Source organism: Seriola dumerili, unplaced genomic scaffold, assembly GCF_002260705.1.
Source record: "Seriola dumerili isolate Sdu_G_001 unplaced genomic scaffold, Sdu_1.0 BDQW01000621.1, whole genome shotgun sequence".
In the NCBI taxonomy this organism is placed as follows: Eukaryota; Metazoa; Chordata; class Actinopteri; order Carangiformes; family Carangidae; genus Seriola; species Seriola dumerili.
This window is the reverse complement of record NW_019174876.1, coordinates 1,363,128-1,381,388: the sequence shown is the minus strand read 5'-3', so window position 1 is coordinate 1,381,388 and position 18,261 is coordinate 1,363,128. Positions and strand designations below refer to the sequence as shown.

At 42.0% G+C, this 18,261-nt stretch overlaps 1 protein-coding gene across 1 annotated transcript; it reads left to right on the top strand.

Annotated features, from left to right (window-relative positions):
- Positions 1-295: 295 nt before the first annotated feature.
- On the top strand, positions 296-14,203 carry LOC111236350 (uncharacterized protein C16orf45-like). The gene is made up of 6 exons (XM_022765055.1): positions 296-399; positions 6,687-6,807; positions 10,510-10,583; positions 10,743-10,857; positions 12,645-12,715; positions 14,091-14,203. The coding sequence occupies exons 1-6, from the start codon at positions 321-323 to the stop codon at positions 14,201-14,203; spliced, it is 573 nt and encodes a 190-aa protein (XP_022620776.1). The 5' UTR covers positions 296-320.
- The last annotated feature ends 4,058 nt before the right edge of the window (positions 14,204-18,261 follow it).

Below are 18,261 nucleotides of genomic sequence, written 5' to 3'. Positions count from 1 at the left end.
TGCACTCCTGTGCTGTAACTGCGTCCAGTGGCCACCAGATAGCGGTAGTGAGTTACTATCCAAGCAGCTTGGGGATGGGTTACCACAGGGAGCTTCTTGTGCGCTGCTCACACACAGACACCTGCCAGAGCTGCTGGGGACCGCTGGAACATCTTGCTCTCTCTGCCTCTGCAGGTTGGTGACTGACTGGCGATGACTCAGTGAAATACGGCAACAAACTGAGACTGCAAGACCCTCCCCTGTAGTTTTCCTTGCTGTTTACCAGCCGCAGCAACTGGAAGAGGGAAAAGAAGAGAAGAGCTGCTTGTGCTGCTGGACCAATGGAGAAGAAGCGAGGATCTTCTCATCAGTACGGTTCACTGGAGCACACTGAATGGAGCAGAGACACCAACAAACCAGGTTATCTAAACCAACAAACACTGCACTATTATTACTTGTTGATCCATTGACTGACTTTAAAGTCACCTTTCTGTATGTATTTGGAATCTGCAGTAAATGTTCCTAATGTCACTGTGCCTAAAGTTCACATTAATATCAGAAATGTTACTATATTAAGGATTACTATAGTTCTTATAATAGATCTTTTCTACTAGTTTTCCTTATAATTAATAGAACCTAATGGAACCAATCAATGTATTTTTCTAGTTGCAGTACAGGTTAGTAGCTCTTAAATGTCAAGAATCCACAGGTGTCTGTTCTTCTAGGGTGTGTGTGTGTGTGTGTGTGTGTGTGTGTGTCTTGTGTAAGAGTGTTCAAGAGTAAAGTGAGGGTCCATAACAAGCCCATCAAATAATGAAAAATGAGCCATGTGGGACACTGCATCTCAGCATGAGTGTTATAATAATGTTCCTCATAAGTCCACAACTAACAATTGTTTTCATTATCGATAACACATTATTTTCTTGATTCATTGTTTGGTCTATATAATGTCAGAAAATACAGAAAAATGCCCATCACAATCCCTGCAAGCCCATTGTGATGTCTCATTTTCCAAAGATATAAACCAGAGAAAAGCAAGAAGCTGTAAGTGGAGAATGGTTGACTTTTTTGCTGAAAAAATGACATAAACAATTAATTTGTTATCAATATAGTTGCTAATTGATTTTTGTTTTAGCTGTGTTCCTCTACATTAGTGATGATGATTGCTTTCCTATATGATAACGGAGTAAATAAAAAACAATCTATGACGTGCACTGATGTGACCAGTCAGGTGGGAAGTTTCCAAAGCTGTGCAGTGCCTCTGTTAAGCCCTATATCTGTTTTTTTCCTCTACACTGCATGATTTCACTCCTTCCTCTTTTCCTTCCCACCCCTGGTCCACTCATTCTCCTCATCCCTCCTTACTTCTGCCTCTTGGTCTCTAACCTGGCTGATCTGTCTGTCAGTATGCTGTTCTACCTCATTAGGCATAAAGCATATTGTGCCAGTGTAAAAAGATACTTGGAGCTGAAGCAAAGACTGTAAATTGAGCTCATGATGTAATTCACATCTTCAGGGGCTTATATAAAAAGAGGGGCAGGATATGAGAAATGTGAGGTGAAATGAGTGGGGGGAGAAAGAGATGAAAAATGTTAACTGTGAGAGAGTGAGAATGGGGAGGAAGTGTAAAGGAGGGAACATTTCAGAGAGGTGTAGTGATGAGTCATAACTGCTCAGTGGCAGAATAACCTGTCCTAGAGAGCCTCTGCAGCAGAACATGTTGTCTCTAACAATGTTAGAATACACTAAACAACACTTATGACATCATGTTGTAAGTTTTCTTGAAAATAACACATCTGAACCCAGCTCCCAGTTTAAGTCCACTGCATGGGAATTCACAGTCAGTGAAGCTTGCCTATGTTTTTGGCAGGGATACATGTGGTGAATGTATGAACAATAATGTGTGTGTGTGTGTGTGTGTGTGTGTGTGTGTGTGTGTGGTGTGTGTGTGTGTGTGTGTGTGTGTGCCTGCCGGTAATGGCTGAGATGTGATGATGTGTCAGCAGCAGATCCAGTTTTTAAGGCACAACATTTCATCTCTTGTATAAATGAGGTGTTACCGCTCATGAACGATCACAAATGACTTTACATCTGTAATGTAATGAGTATGCAGTGTAAATACAGTGTGCATTTCAAGATAAGAAGACAGAGAGTGGAGGAGTAGCTTTCTTTCGTTGTCGCTTTCTCAAACTCAGATACACACGTTTGTCTTGCTGTACTCGTGAGGACTATATACTTCCTTTTCCCTGACCCTAACCTAACCCTAATTCTAACCTTAACCTTTATACCAAAGTCTTAACCTTCAAACAGTCATTTGAAGTTGTGCACAATATGTCCTCATAATGCAAAAATGTCCTCACAACAATACAAAACCGATTTAGTCCTCACAAAGATAATGATACAAACCAACACACACACAAACACACACACACACGCAATGCAATCTGCCACCAAAGACAGCAACCTGTACATATACTTGATATGTGTACACACTTCTGCACTAGCTTACCCTGGTGTCACTATTTATTCCTTTTTTCTTATTGTAAATCGGCATCAATTCTGATTCATATATTTTGTTTTGGACATGCATTATGCCAATTAAATAAAGCCTCTGTGACTATAGCATGAATCAGACACTTTGCTCTATCTCTGTAAGAATCCCACAGACCTTTTTCACAGCAGAGATTTACTTGTCTTATTATAGCGGAAAAGCACAGGTGGAACTAATTAACAATTATTGCAACATGAGGCAGCAATTAACAGTTATGGGTCACACCTGTGTTTGAGTGTCTGCTGTGTAAAACTTGTTCATCAAGTAACACTATTTGCTTATGGTTTAGGCAACTAAATTCACCTTCAAAGTTAGTTAGGTATAAGGCAAGGTATAGGCAAATAAAACAATTTGATGGAGATTAAATTCGCTGCATCTGGTGAGTTGTTTTGTTATGTATTTTTATTTGCTTTTTATGTTGGAAACAAAAAGTCGCTATTTTATATGGTTGCTTTATCTGAGCTGAGGTTATTTATTTTTCACACTGAAGGTGTAAATGGTTTTGCCAGTTGACCTTCTATGACTGTCAGCCAACAGCATGTTGAATAAATGACTGACATGCTGGGATAAAATGCTTTTATCACTTTCTCAACATGAATCATGAGAAGATTGATGCCACCCCCAGGTCTGTGCATTAATATGATGCTGGAGCAGGGTTGTAGTTCACCTAGTTAAGCGTGAAGACTGAAAGCAGGGGGAAACAGCTAGTGTGGCTCTGTCCAAATATTTAAAAAAAAAAATTACATCAACTGACATCTATAAAGCTCACGATTCACACGTATCTTGTTTTCTTGATTTGAACGAAAACAAAAATGTAAAAAGAGAGATTTTTCTTGGGGGACTTACGTGCTTCTGTGCAGTGTTTCCGCTGGTTGCCTTGCAACCCGGCTGACAACCAGACTCCGAGCTTGGTGTTTGCCAAGAAACTCGATATTTTAACTTTTTCTTGTGTATGGATTCAACAAATGAGATACAATGTCTTAACTAGTGAGCTTTCGATGTGTTGGTTTTGCACAGTGGACAGAGCCAGGCTAGCTGTTTCCCCCCTGCTTTCAGTGCTTATGCTAAGCCAAGCTAATTGCCTCCTGGCTGTAGCTCCATACTTAGGGTACATGAGACATTTTAATCTTCTCATTTTACTCTCAGCAATAAAGTGAATGAGCATATTTCCAGAGATGTACAATTAGGAAGAAGCCACAGATACAACCATTCAAAATTCAGTCTCCACTTTTTTGAACAAGAAACAATATTTTAACTTAATGGTCTTAGAAATCAGGTTTATCTGCAACTTTACTGTGCATTGTATTGTAATTGTACTCTTTCATTAACATTGGTAACATATGATAATCCTATTAACAGTTTAATACTCACTGCAACAGTTCACTTATTGCTTTCTCCTCTAAGGTGTCAAGGTTGTCTTGATGCTACACTGACGTCAGCCAGATTTGTCATAGCGACAGAGTACCGAGTGTTTATGTGAAGATGTCTGTCTGTACGTCAGCATCCTTTTATGTCTGTCACACAAAGCAGACTATAGGTGCAAGCCCCCAAACAAAGCCTTAATGCCAGTCTATGTAAACAGGCAATTATCACCAAGCATGGTTGATGCTTCCCACAGTACTTTTACTCCTACCCTGAAGTCATACAAGCCAAGTCTGGCTTCTCTTCTATTCTGCCTTTGTTCAAGCTGGTGCAGAGGACATGTCTTCACTGTGCTTTGAACCCAGTCAGCTCTACCCTCCCCACGGCTAAATGTGACTCGCATTGAGAAATTACATACTAGAGCTCTACTAAGTAATGGTGTGTATATATAAAGAGGGTTTAAGGGCCACAGGAGGAGCCAGGGACTGTCTGTCAGTGTTGGTACTGGTACCTCCCTGGTTATGTCTGTCTCAGCCCCCATGTGGTGCAGCACTCTGCAGGGAAGTGACAGTTATCCAGGACTACAGTGCTAAATGGAACAATTGAAGAGTAGGCAGATGTGATTATCTTCAATTGTAAAATCGTGACTGAGGACATATTTGGATCTCAGGGTAAATAATCTAATGTATGTATTTTGATGTGCATGTCTAAAAAAACTGCATTTTTTCGAAGGTGGTTGCAGGTGAATATTTGATTCATCCGCTTGCTGGTTTATTAGATTCTAGTGCAAGCTGTTTCTGCTTCTCACAGTTTGAGCAGTTACAGTGTGTGAAATGCCTTGATGTCCTTTCATCACACAAATGGTTCCAGGGACCTTGGGACGGATTCATTAAAAAGTATTACAGAGTTGTTTGGAGCAAGCCCTCACATGGTTGTAAATAGTGGCTGAGATAAATCCAGCAAACATGGTATCATTTTACATAATTTGCTTTATTGTAGATTGAGGATTTTTTTTCAAGAAATGTCTGCTTTATTTGAAAGGATGCAGTTAACAGGAGAAGCACAAGGAGCGGTGTGTTGAGCAACATGCGTAAAGAAACGGATTTAAACACAGCATCATTAATGTTACTGTTCACCAAGCCACCGAGGCTCCCTCTGTGCAGGATGTGATTATTTAATTGCTTGAAAGCAGAGCTGCTGTGTGTGAAAGAGAATATTCCTACAGGGATTACTTACTACCATCTAATTATTCTGCAGAAGAAGAAAGAGCCCATTCTGTTGTTTCTATGAACATGTGGTACTGTATGCTGAAATTATTTGATGGCATGGTACTTGTATTTTATGTCTTTTGATTACTCCTGAGACAAAGTATTAGCTGCAGTACATATATTCTAATCCTTATCATATATTGCATGCTGTGCATAAATCATAAAAATACACTCACTGAAAATAACAATTATTATGACAAAAGCCTGTGATGTACTTTGATTTTACTCAGTGATCAGTCAAATGTGACTCTTTGCCTTAGAAAGAATAACAGCATTCTGAAAGGTTTTTTTTTTTTGGTTGTGATAAAATTCATTTTTGTGAAGTCTTAATTTAATGTTGTACCACAGTCATACTGCAACCTGCAATGCTGAATATAAAATCACTATTTAAGTAATTAGGGACAGCGCAAATTAACCTGCCTCTTGATTACATTGATTACTAAGACTAAAAATGTGTTTTGGGAGCTGGGCTGCAACTAACAATTACTTATTATATTTGTTTACTTATTATAGTTTGTCAATTAATTTTTTACTCTATCAATCAGTTGCTTAGTCTGTAACTTCCCCACAACTAACCCAGAGGTGATGTCTTGGAATGTCTGTTTTGTCCAAACAACTGACCAAAACTAAAGAAATTCAACTTACCTTTATATGACACGTTAACAATTAAAGCTATGATTAAAATTGTTTTCAAGTAATTATCTGTCAGTTGATTAATTAAGTATTTGGCAAATTGTTTCTGCCCTAGTTGGGAGAGACTTTGAGATCTAATTCTGTGCGTTCTTGACGGTGATTACACCAGGGCTTTACATTTTGCTGAAAGATTGACACTAAATGAGTGAACAGTGCTGGCAGACAGGACTGCAGTGTGGCTCACAGACATACTCGAGAGAGGCTTATTTCCTGGGCTGACCCACCAACCTGGGTGTCGGTAATTAATCCATTTGTGTGTGTGTGTGTGTGTGTGTGAGTGAGAGAGAGAGGAAGACGTCGGTGATGATGGACTTGAGAGAGGCAGGGAGAGGGAGGAGGGGCGGCAGAGGGTGGAAAGAGGCCGAGATGCTAGAGTAGAGAGGAGGAGGAAGGGCGAGGAGGCGTCGAGATGTGAATAGATGAAGAGAGAAGAGAGAGAGAGAGAGAGAGAGAGAGAGAGAGAGAGAGAGAGAGCAGCCATTTGAGTCGTGCCAAATCCTGACACATGGTAATTTGGCTGTGACGGTCTGCTCTGCTCCTCATCAAGCAGCAATTTCAAACCACATCTGCTGCAGCTGTTTGTACAGTTTAAAATTCAGATTCATATGCAGTTATTGTTCTGCAGTGTCAGAGTAGATCATTTTTAAAAGCTCCTGAGTGTGTATGTGTCTGCATGTATACCTGTATTGTATTTTCCAGTATGTTGAAGAAGTGCAAACTAATAATAATAAAGAAAAGAGTCTAAATGCACTTGAATGTTTCTATTGTGTGTGTGTCAGACATCTTTTCTTTTATAACATTGACCCCTCTCTCCCTTTCTCTCTCTCCCTCAGAAGACGACGTGGTGTCCATGGCGGACTCTACCATCACTGTGGATGACATTGAGGGGGAGCTCTTTAAGATTGAGAGGATCAGAGATGTCCTGGTCAGGAGGGAGTCAGAGCTCAGATACATGTGAGTGACTTAACAACAACAACATTGCTTTCACTTGGTGTCTTTAGTGTATTAGCTGAAATGAGGTTTGAAAAAGAAACAACACATTAAGTAATAGCAACACAGATCCCTTTATAGTAGATAAGTGAATACAATATTATGTTCAATGCTGGTATGATTTTGATTAAGTTTAAAAATTCAAGTTTAAGATCATGTATTTTGAAAATGTGCTATGGCCTGCTCACAGCACATCAGAAAATATCATTAATGAATAGATGAAAGCTGGAGCTCTGCTATTATCAGATATTTACTGCCTGTGGGGAAAAAAAACATCAAGAGAAAAGACCACGTTGTTATGTAATGTAGTCTTTATATAATATACAATGGCCATAATGTACTCCCTCCCCGCGCTGCCATCATCTTAACCAGACACAGACGCACTAGCTTCTGCTTTTGTCTAGGTGCCCTCAATGGCCCATAATTCCAATTATTAGCCAGAGACCCAATATAAGACAAGGCCACATAGAAAGAAGAATTTCAGAAATCCAAATAGTAATATAATAATACTGTATTATCATAATACTATTCATAATCTCACTCTGTTAACGTTGGTCTGCTTATTGTAAGGTCCCTCTCCTACAACTCTTTTATTTGCCAGGATTTTATCATCGCTAACAAAATTCACTTTTTTATATGAGAAATCTGTCTTGCGACTCTGTCCCCCTAAACATTGTTGAATCTTTAGGGCCACACTCATGATCCTTCTCACATGGTATTTCAACAGACACTATTATGCAAGGATGTTAGTGTCTCCGACATCAAATGCCTAATGTTCTGTGGTCCAAAATAATCTGACTAATAACAAACCTAACCCTGTATGCTCTTGCAGTTTTAAATACTTCCTCTGCAGCCACATTCACAGATGCTTTCCTGTCTTCCTTAGTTGACGTAGGCTTAAGTCAAGACTCTGACACAGTCTTAAAAAATGTAATAGTACTTGCACCCAAATCTTGGACCAAATTGCTTTTAAGTAGAAAAAAATCCTCTAAAGTTTCCCTGCCATGGCTAACTTACCGCACACATGCCCTGAAGAGGGACTGTTGCAGGGCAGAGCAGAAGTGGAAAGCCTCTAAACTGAAAATGCACTTTTAGTAAAGAGATTAGAAATGCCAGAGCAAGATTTTTTTTGGGCCTTATCAAAAAGGACAGACACAACCAGGACTTTGTTTAATGTGTTAACCATGCCACAGAGGCTTCTCTAAATGTTAATATGGACTCCTCCCCTGAGAAATGTCAAGAATTTTTAACTTTTTTTGTCAACAGAGGCTCCAGCTTCAGAATGATACAATATTTGTGGACACTCTCACAGAGGTGTTTAATAAAATAAAGTCCACACCGTGTGTTCATGACATCCTGCCTGTGAGATTTTTGAAGGGAGTACTGTATATGGATCTCTCTTTGGACCCAAACTCCCATGATAATTTTAAAATAAATTTACAAACTGCCCTTTCTGTCCAAGGTTTTATATGTGAGATTTCATTCCTATGTAGACAACACTCAACTCTACCTCTCATTTAACCCTAATGAAACTTAACTAATGAATATACTCAGTGAATGTATCCTTGACTTCAAATACCGGATTGCTCAGAACTTCCTGAAGCTAAACAATGTAAAGAGTCAGGTAATGCTTATATCTCAAAGCACCTGGGCTCTGTCTCAAAATGTAGCAGATAGCTGTAAAAATCTTGGTGTCACCTTTGATATCCACCTCAGCTTGAACAAACATGTCAACACAGTTGTCCAGTCTAGTTTTCTGCAGCTCAGGAGACTCTACAAGATCAGTACAGTTTTATCCAGTAGAAGTCGAGAAACTTCATATGTCATTCATACATGCTTTCATTTCCTCTCGTTTGGACCACTGTGATCCTTTTTAGACAGGACTTGCATTTAAGTACATCTCAGATCTTCTGACCCCAATACGTGCCCAGTCGCAACCTGAGGTCCTCAGCCAAAGCTCTGCTAGCCATTCCACAATCTTAGCTAAAGACCAAGGGCGACTGGGCCTTCTCTGTTTGGGCCCCTTCTCTTTGGAATAACGTCCCTGAGGAGATTAGACTGGCAAGCTCCCTATCCTCTTTTAAATCTTTTTTAAAGTCACATTTGTATTGCTATGTTTTTAAACGGCTTGGAGTCTGAATTTACTTTTAACTTTTTAAAACCTACAATTTTACTAAGTCATTCTTCTGATTTCTTTTTTTATTGATTATTTGAATCGTTTTAGAATGTTCCATTTCATTTTACTCTACCTCATTTGTATCACTCATTATCATTATTATCATCATCAGTATTCTTCCTGCATCTCATGATTTACATCCACTGCCAAAGTTCAGTGCCAGGAAATACTGTGCCAATATGTGGCAAGGTGGAAAGGTGGAAAGCATGGGTGTGGCGGTCAGGGTGGTGAGTGAGGGTATACGTGTCTGACTTCCAAGCAGGGACTGGGGTTTGTTCCTGTCCCAGACCTGGTTTGTTTTTATACCTTAACCATAATCTTAACCTTAAGAAATGCTACTGTGAAAAACCTCAATATTTGACCGATTCAGTTAATTTATCAGTCAAAACAGTGATACACTGATACTTTGTCAAGCCAGAACAATCCATAGAACAGAAGCTGCAGCCTCACAGGAGAACTAGGAGAACTTCAGGCTTTCCTTACAGAGAGCAGTTCAAATCATTTAAACCATCTTTTCATACCAGGTTGCACCTTGGTATCTGGCACACATCTCCTAGCAGCACTGCCCTCTATTCTCTCCCCACATTTCTTTTCATCACAGCCCAAGCTGGCCCCCATTAAAATTTCAATGGCTTTACCTTTGCTTCGGCTAAGCAGGCTAATGCATGGATATTTATTCATCTACTCCCCTGAAAGATAGGCAGTAACACTGCTCAGATGGCAGAGGGAATGGGAGGAGTGACGTGTATTGAGTAGCAAGCAAGAGTCAAGCAGATAAAGTGGGAGAATGAGGGAATGGAGGAGAAGGTGGAGGAAGGGAAGAAGACAGAGATAGAGAGTCACGATTTGAAGCACCTTCTTTTTTTTCTCTCTGTGGTCCACAAGCAAACAAATCCCTAGTTGTGTTTTCTTCTGTTAAGTTAAATAAAGTGTGTCATTTGTATTCCAGACCTCATGGCCATTTCTCCACCTACACGTCTGTGGAGAGCGTCTTACATGACAGGTAGACGAGGCACGGTGGCGAGGCTCTCACTCTGCTGACATTGATGAATGTGTGTACTGTGTGTGAGTGAGTCTGACCCTGTGCTGTGTGTGCCGCATCTGTCCACAAAAAAAAAGGTTCAGTTGCTGTGAAGCTGGGTCATGTGAGGCCCTCTCACTCCTTTAGGCGAAGGAAGGCACTGAGGGTCCTCCTCCCCACCCCAGTGTCAGTAATGATCCCCTGATTTGGAGGGCCATTGAGAGAGAAAGCGCATGATGCACACAGAGTGAAAGCTATCTGGCTCTGAGTACGCCACAGGGATTTCTCCTGTGTGAAATACAAGATCAATATCAAGCTTTTTCTGGTTGAATTTCATTTTCCCATTCAGTAGAGTCAAGATTTCACTCCTCGCCGCCCTTTAAAGTTGAAACTGAGTGATATGCAGCATGTGTACTACTTACATTAGTGATTGTGTGTGTGTTGTTTTCCTAAAATCATGTCCATGCAGGATGGATGACATTCAGCTGTGCAAGGAGATCACTCGTCTGAAGAAGGAGCTGCACAAATTAGTGTCCATACCAGGTAAGAGTTAACACCTGTCTTCTCTTGATATTGGTGGTTGTTGTTGGTTGACCAAAGCAGTAATCAGCAGCAGTAATAAGCAGCAATGAAATGGGAAATTAGGGTTTTTATCTAGGACAAATACTACATAGTCAGATGTCTTCTGCCTTTGTGCTGCAGATAATGACAAGTCCAACGAGGACCGGCAGAAGGAAGAGGAACTTCTGCAGCAGATCCACAAGCTGGTTGAGACAAGAGACTTCCTGGTAGACGATGTGGAGTTTGAACGACTCAGGTATGCCTCTGCTTCTATGGTTTTTTTATTACAGCTTGCTAGGAGTCCATCGGTCATGTGTCACTATAGGTTGTGATTGAATAATTAAAAATGAGAGAAAAAAAATGCAATCCTATTGCTCATACAAAGCCACCCGATACAGAGGACAAGCAGTACCCATGCAGTCTCAGAGAATTCTTTGCCCAATCGTACAAACACTGAAGTTCATCTACTGCAAATCAGATCAAATCCTTCATTAACATAATGATCACCATAATGACTGATCAGGATCAGCTTGGGACATCACTTGTGTAGTCACTGATGCTGGCAAAGTTGTATCTCAGTTCAGTATCATGCATATGCATATTTCCACAAAGCCGCCCCACTGCACTCCATTAAAAACACTGGAACGTTTCCAAAGGCACCGCACTGAGAGGGAGTGAAACGCAGAGCGCACATCAGAGAGCCATTTCAATTAAAGATGTGTCAGTGTGCGTCAGTGAGCACTGCAAGAGGAGCTGCCATAGGTTAAAAAAAGAAATAAAAAACTGTTTGCATTTTTGAGGTGCATCAAGCCTCGAAAAGTGTTGCTGCTGGCTGTGTTTTTTTCTCATGATGGAGATGAAGAGAAGATATCTACATCCTGTCCAAACTTTCCTGCCACAACGGATCCATTCTGACACTCCCTCACCACATTTCTCACAGCACAGCTATATAGGAAACAGTTAAAGTAGATTGTCTTGCACATTACATTTCCTTTCCTCTCCTTTAATTTAACATGGGCTTACTGTAGGTTGAACCTGTATTATGGAGGACTCTAGCAGTGGATGCAGCCGCTCTCTCAATTTTGAGATGTACTTGAAAAAGAACCACACATCCTCACAGGTTCTTTAACTTAGGCCTCTTGTCACTCACTTGTAATGTAAGCTGACGGCGGACAACCAGATGTGGTTTCTGTGGCATGTTTTTTTGTTTTGTTTTTTCTTTTCATTTTCTCTCCAGTCCAATTCTCAGACAGTAGCAAACATTGTTAGCTTGTGTGAACAACACTTTGTGTTGGCAGCTGCCAGCATGCTGTGAAAGTGCTGAGGGGCTGCTGGGAAGGTGAGATGCAGGAAGCAGGAGAGCAACAGTGGGGTAATGGATCGGTGGGAGAAGAGGATGTGACAGCGCTCAAGGCCATGTTATCCATGTTGATTAATATATAGAGATCTCTCTCTCTCTCTCTCTCTTTTATTTCTTTTTTTTTTTACCCAGACTTGACATATTTCTCTCTGCAGTTTTCATGCTGTTTTTAATTTCAAAACACAGCAGATACTGTTACAATAAGCATTTGTTTCTGTAACACAACATAGTGTATTAAATATCAATATACAGCTTATCTGTGACATATCTTGTGTTCACATGTATAGCCCTGCACTAATCACAGTAATACTATTACTATTAGACAAAACATGGCTGCCAGATTTATTGAATGTATCAGTACAACCTCTCAGAGTAGATCTAATCTTTTCAAACTGCATGAGATCTCTTATCTAGTAGGTGTCTGAGAAGAGAGGCAGTGGGGATTTAAATACCCCAGACACAATGGGAATTGTTCAGCCAGTATTTGTGGAGCAGAGGGCAAGCCCAGAGAGTGTGAACGAGAGATCATTTTTGACTTTTAGATTTGTATCATAACGGACTCTCATTTGGCTGTATTTCTGCCAGCTCTTCATTTGTGAAGACTTTGATCTGTAATCAAAGTGCTTATGTATTCATGTATTTTCATGCATCATATATAAGTATTTTGTTTTGTATTTTTACAGGGAGAAAGAAGAGGATAAAGAAATGGCAGATTTCCTCAAGTCGAAATTCCCAAGAAATATGAAGAAGACAGGTATTGAAGAGAGTTGCAACTTTGTGCTGCATCAAAATATTGACAAGATTTAGAAAGAGAAATGTTTTTCTTGTTCAAGGTGTTTTTCTCCTGAGGGCTTTGACAGATGAACCATATACATCCACTGACTGATTCATCATAAAACAGAAATTCGAGTATAGAGACTGTGCTTCAGAAAAAAAAGATGCTTGTGCCTTTCTAAGAGAAGCCATTCATCATCTGAGCTGTTTTATGCATTGGCAGAGAGAATTGCAGCTCAGTGTCTGTTTGAGAGATAGAAAGAGAGAGAGAGAGAGAGAGAGAGAAAGAGAGGGAGAGAGAGAGAGGGAGAGAGAGAGAGGAAGAGAGAGAGACCATCAGAATCAGAAACATAAATTGTCTCTTGCCAAACACTTAATACAATAGACTACATCAATTCCATGTCAGTCCGTACATCTGTCCGTCCGTCTGTCCCATTCTCGTGGACACGATATCTCAGAAATGCCTCAAGGGAACTTCTTTAGATTTGGCACAAACATTCACTATTGTTCCAGGATGTACTGATTCGAGGGGGTCAAAGGTCAAAGGTCACGGGCGTGGTGACCTCACACAACCTCACCCGCCTCTTGACTACGATATCTCAGTAACGACTTGAAGGAGCTTCTTCAAATTTGGCCCAAACATTCACTTGGACTCAAAGATGAATTGACAGATTTTTGGTGGTCAAAGTTCAAAGCTCCCGGGCGTGGTGACCTCACACAACCTCACCCGCCTCTTGACTACGATATCTCAGTAACGACTTGAAGGAGCTTCTTCAAATTTGGCACAAACATTCACTTGGACTCAAAGATGAATTGACAGATTTTTGGTGGTCAAAGTTCAAAGGTCAAGGTCAGTGACCTCACAAAATGCAGTTTTGGCCTTGTGAACGTGATATCTCTGTAACACCTTGAGGGAATTTCGTCAAATTTGGTAAAAACGTTCATCTAGACTCAAGGACAAACTCATTAGAATTTGGTGGCTAAAAGTCAAACTTCAAAGATCAAGGTCATGGTGACATCACCAAACATGGTTTTGGCCTTATGAACGCAATATCTCTGTAATGCCATGAAGGAACTTCTTTAAATTTGGTACAAACATTCACTTGGACTCAAGGTCGAAGGTCGAAGGTCAAGGTCACAGTGACCTCAGAAAACACTTTTACACCATTACTCAAGACGTAACAGAAGAAATTATGACAAAATTTCGCACAAATGTTTATTTTAAATGACTCTGGATAAACAGTGATGTAACCTGAAACTAGTCTGAGTGGCGGAGGCATAGAACCGCAAGGCAGTAATTGTAGTTTGAAGAATATTTCCTCTGCTCCTCTAAGTGTGATTTCTCTGTGCTCCAGGTGTACCAACCAAACGGGTGCCATCCAGGGCTCAACAGACCTCTTCTCCCTTCACCAAGACAGGCCTCACCCTGCTGAAAGAGTGCTGTGGCTTCACATGCTCCATCATGTAGACTGGAGCCAACATGGAGAGCCCGACTGTCGGGCTCATACAGGGGTCGCAAACCAAAAACGGCCCTTCCACAGGAGTCAGTATTTCCAGTTTCAACTTTTCAATCCGAGAAAGACTTTGAAACATGGACGGAGCAGTACAGGCGAGGATTTCCCAGAAGAGGGACATAGGATGTTGCAAAATTGATGTGGTGTGTTTTTTATCCCGAGACCTAAGTTTGTCCTCTGTTGGATCTGTTTGTCTCTTTCTCTCTTTCACTGGATTTCATGTCTGATTTTATTTTGTCTGTCTCTGCTCTCCACATCTCTCATCCAATTTCTGTTTTTATTTTTGCTCTTGTTAATTATCACTGCTCAGCCAACATCTTCTGATGAACAGTTTCCAAGAGGAGCATCCTTAAGACACTGTATTTATTTCTCATTTTCTCTCTTCAACATGGTTTGAAAGAAGCACAAGTCAGGCATGTATAATGTATATACTAATTGGTTTCAACTAGCACGACACACCTACTAGTTTTATATTTAAAGACTTCACTGAGCTCTGATAACTGTCAGTGCTCATTAAAAAAGTAGCTGTTCTGCAGGAGTCAGCAGGCCAGTCTAGACACACTGCTGGAACTTTATAATTAGCCTTACTGAGATAACACTAATGAAACTGACATTAATCGGGAGTTATGTTAGGATGAAGTTGCCTGTGATCTGACTCCATCCGAATGGGTATGACCTTTTGAAATGTGGTGGTTTGTGAAGAAAGAACGGATGTCTCATACTGCTACATTTCCCTTTAAGAATAGTTAACTAATATTTATTAATGTCTGCCTTTTTATATGTTCCAGTATTTTTCCATCAGCCACAAGCTTTAGGCTGTAGTGGTTTGTTTTTTTTTTGCAAAGGATCATTGAAAATCATCACACAATACAATTTTTGAGAGTGTTTCTTTCTTTGCAAACTCTCACTACTACTTTTCCCCATTCCTGCTTCAGTATTTCATTAGATATTTCTGATGAGTATTCAACACTGAGGGAATTAACAAATTGACAGCAGAAGGGATGATAGTGATTGCAGTGTTGTGTGGGGACACATACAGTATTAAAACATGCACACGTATGTATATGGTACTAAATGCACATAAGCAAACCACTGAATCTGCAGATATAGACAACTTCCACATGAATTAGTCAGTCTTAACTCATTGCTCTCAGTTTTGCATCATCCATATGCATGTTTCCACAAACTGTGGCTTGGCACTCAACTGATACTGCAGACAACTAGACCTCATATATACAGTATATATATATATATATATATATATATATATATATATACATATACATATATCACTCCAGTGATGAGGACAGGCATCATACAATCACAAAGGCACACTTGACGGTCTTTTGAGAGGGTACTTTGTGTTGGCCAGGGGCAAAGCTGTAGTGCCCACTTATATATTTGTTACCACCCCAATTCAAGCCAGTGGCTCATACATCCAAGACGTCGGGCATGGGCATGTAGTGGCCAATCAAACTAGCAGAGCAGATCTCGGTGTTGCCAAGAAGAATAGTCGCCATAGCAACCATGTATACCCCATATCTTTACAATTAGACAACAAGGAAGGTTGGATGGATTGGAGTTGGATGAGACTTGATAGGTGTGACAAAAAGAAATACTTTACTACTATCATTGTTGCCTAATGAAAGAAAAAAAAACAGGAAGCAGGATAATTGATCTCCATAATTGATCCTCTGAATCCCTTTCACCCCCTTTTAGGGAAACTAAGAACACAAGGCTGCTTTGCTTGACTGGGAAGTAGAGACACATGTCTTTTTTTGAAGTAGATGCCAATTAAAAGCCTCTTTTTTTTCTTTTTTTAATCATCATAACTGCTAGATGAGACATTTCTTAATGGATCGCTCAGTTTGTGTCCCAGGCCTTGTTTGAGCATTTTTATTTTTATTTTTTTGTGTTTTTTTATGGTTTGTTCCCAACTACTCCCTGTGATGGATGTATACATGGATACAGCTGTCTCTTTTGATCAATCATTGGATCTTTTGATATTCAGTCTCAACGCTGTCACAGAGGCTCTGGGTCACACATCACCCAGCAACCGTATCTGGTGCCGTCATGGAGGTTCACAGGGGAATGTGTGACAGTAATGTTGAAATACTGGATAACAGCCATGGCAGAAAAACAACAGATGCTGCACCAGGAGAAGATTGATTCTCTTATATGGTTGTGTGTTAGTTATATGTGAGAAGAGTTTAATACTTTCATGAAGATGATGACAAGTGAAACCATTTTGCCCAAACAAAACTAGCCTGTATTTGTAATACGTCTTATAAAAGACAGTAACAGTTAGTTGACCAGGTGCAAACTTAAAAATACATTAATTTCATCATCTCAGGCAAATTAATCACTTCATACAGAAATGAATGATTATGCATTCATGTCTGTTCCTACGGTTGAGCCGCAGACTGAATAAATATAGCTCTTTGCCCTAAAGAGGATCATCATCTGATCAGTAATTATTTTTTGTGAGGAGGCTTTGCGTGTGGGACATATTTCTGCTCCTCAGTTTTCACATTTAGACATGAAACCAGCTGTTCACAGCAGCTGAGGGGAGTGTTACACCCCCTGACAGTGCTGTGTGTGAGTCAAGCAAGGATTCAAGAAATCTTCTGTGGAAAATGCTTAGAAACATGGAAGAGACCACGTAGCCTCTGAAGAAGAGACACGGTGTCGCAGGAAGAGAGGGTCAGGGAGAGAAAATGAAAGAAGAAGAGAGGCTGAAGTGGCCGAAAGCAGGGGAGATGAAGAGAAAGCGAGAAAGCGAGTGGGAGGGCACAGAGTTGGGGGGGGGCGTGGGGGGGGGGGGCGGGGGGGGTGGGGAGGGGGGGGGGGGGGGGGGGGGGGGGGGGGGGGGGGCGGGAGTGGGGAGGGGGGACGAGTGGGGGGGGGGGGGGGGGGGGGGGGGGGGGGGGGGGGGGGGGGGGGGGGGGGGGGGGGGGGGGGGGGGGGGGGGGGGGGGGGGGAGGGGTGGGGGGGGGGGGGGGGGGGGGGGGGGGGGGGGGGGGGGGGGGGGGGGGGGGGGGGGGGGGGGGGGGGGGGGGGGGGGGGGGGGGGGGGGGCGGGGGGGGGGGGGGGGGGGGGGGGGGGGGGGGTGGGGGTGGGGGGTGGGGGGGGGGGGGGGGGGTGGGGGGGGGGGGGGGGGGGGGGGGGGGGGAGGGGGGGGCGGGGGGGGGGGGGGGGGGGGGGGGGGGGGGGGGGGGGGGGGGGGGGGAGGGGGGGGGGGGGGGGGGGGGGGGGGGGGGGGGGGGGGGGGGGGGGGGCGGGGGGGGGGGGGGGGGGGGGGGGGTCTAATCTTCAGTGTGAGTCATCCTTAGCGGAAACACTGTGAGTTTCCACAAGGGCAGCTCTCAGTGAACGCAACGTGAAAAGGGCAGGACTGTCATTCAAACACCATAATCCTGCACACATTCTGCACAGCTCTCTGTGCGTACGGAGAGAAAGTACAAATGTGTGTGTGTGTGTGTGTGTGTGTGTCTGTGTGTGTGTGTGTGTGTGTGTGTGTGTGTGTGTGTGTGTGTGTGTGTGTGTGTGTGTGTGCGCGCAAAAAATAAATGAGAAAGAAAACATGTTAGTGTGTGCAGTATGTGTACCTGTGCTTAATTGCGTGCCGGGAGTGGAACACGAGGGCGATAACGAGAGGTACAGTAGCTGTCACTGCTTTGTTACTATGGTTACTATGACTTGATGGTATACTCGCGCTTCTTGTTTCATTTGGTTGTGCCATGTAATAAACTCTGCTCCAATCTAACGCAAGGCTGCATGTTGCTGTAGAACTGCTAGGGGACGACTATAAGGACCCGTTTTTATAATGATCAGGGTTCTTAAATCTGTAATGAAATAAATTCAATCTTCAATTGTGTCTCATTCTCATTCTCACATGTGGACTGACCAGTCAAATAAATATGTTTCTGTAAGTGTCACATGTCACTGACCTGCGTTTAGGAATTGAAAATGCTGCAAACTATTAAAGGTAGCTGAACAACTCCACACAAAA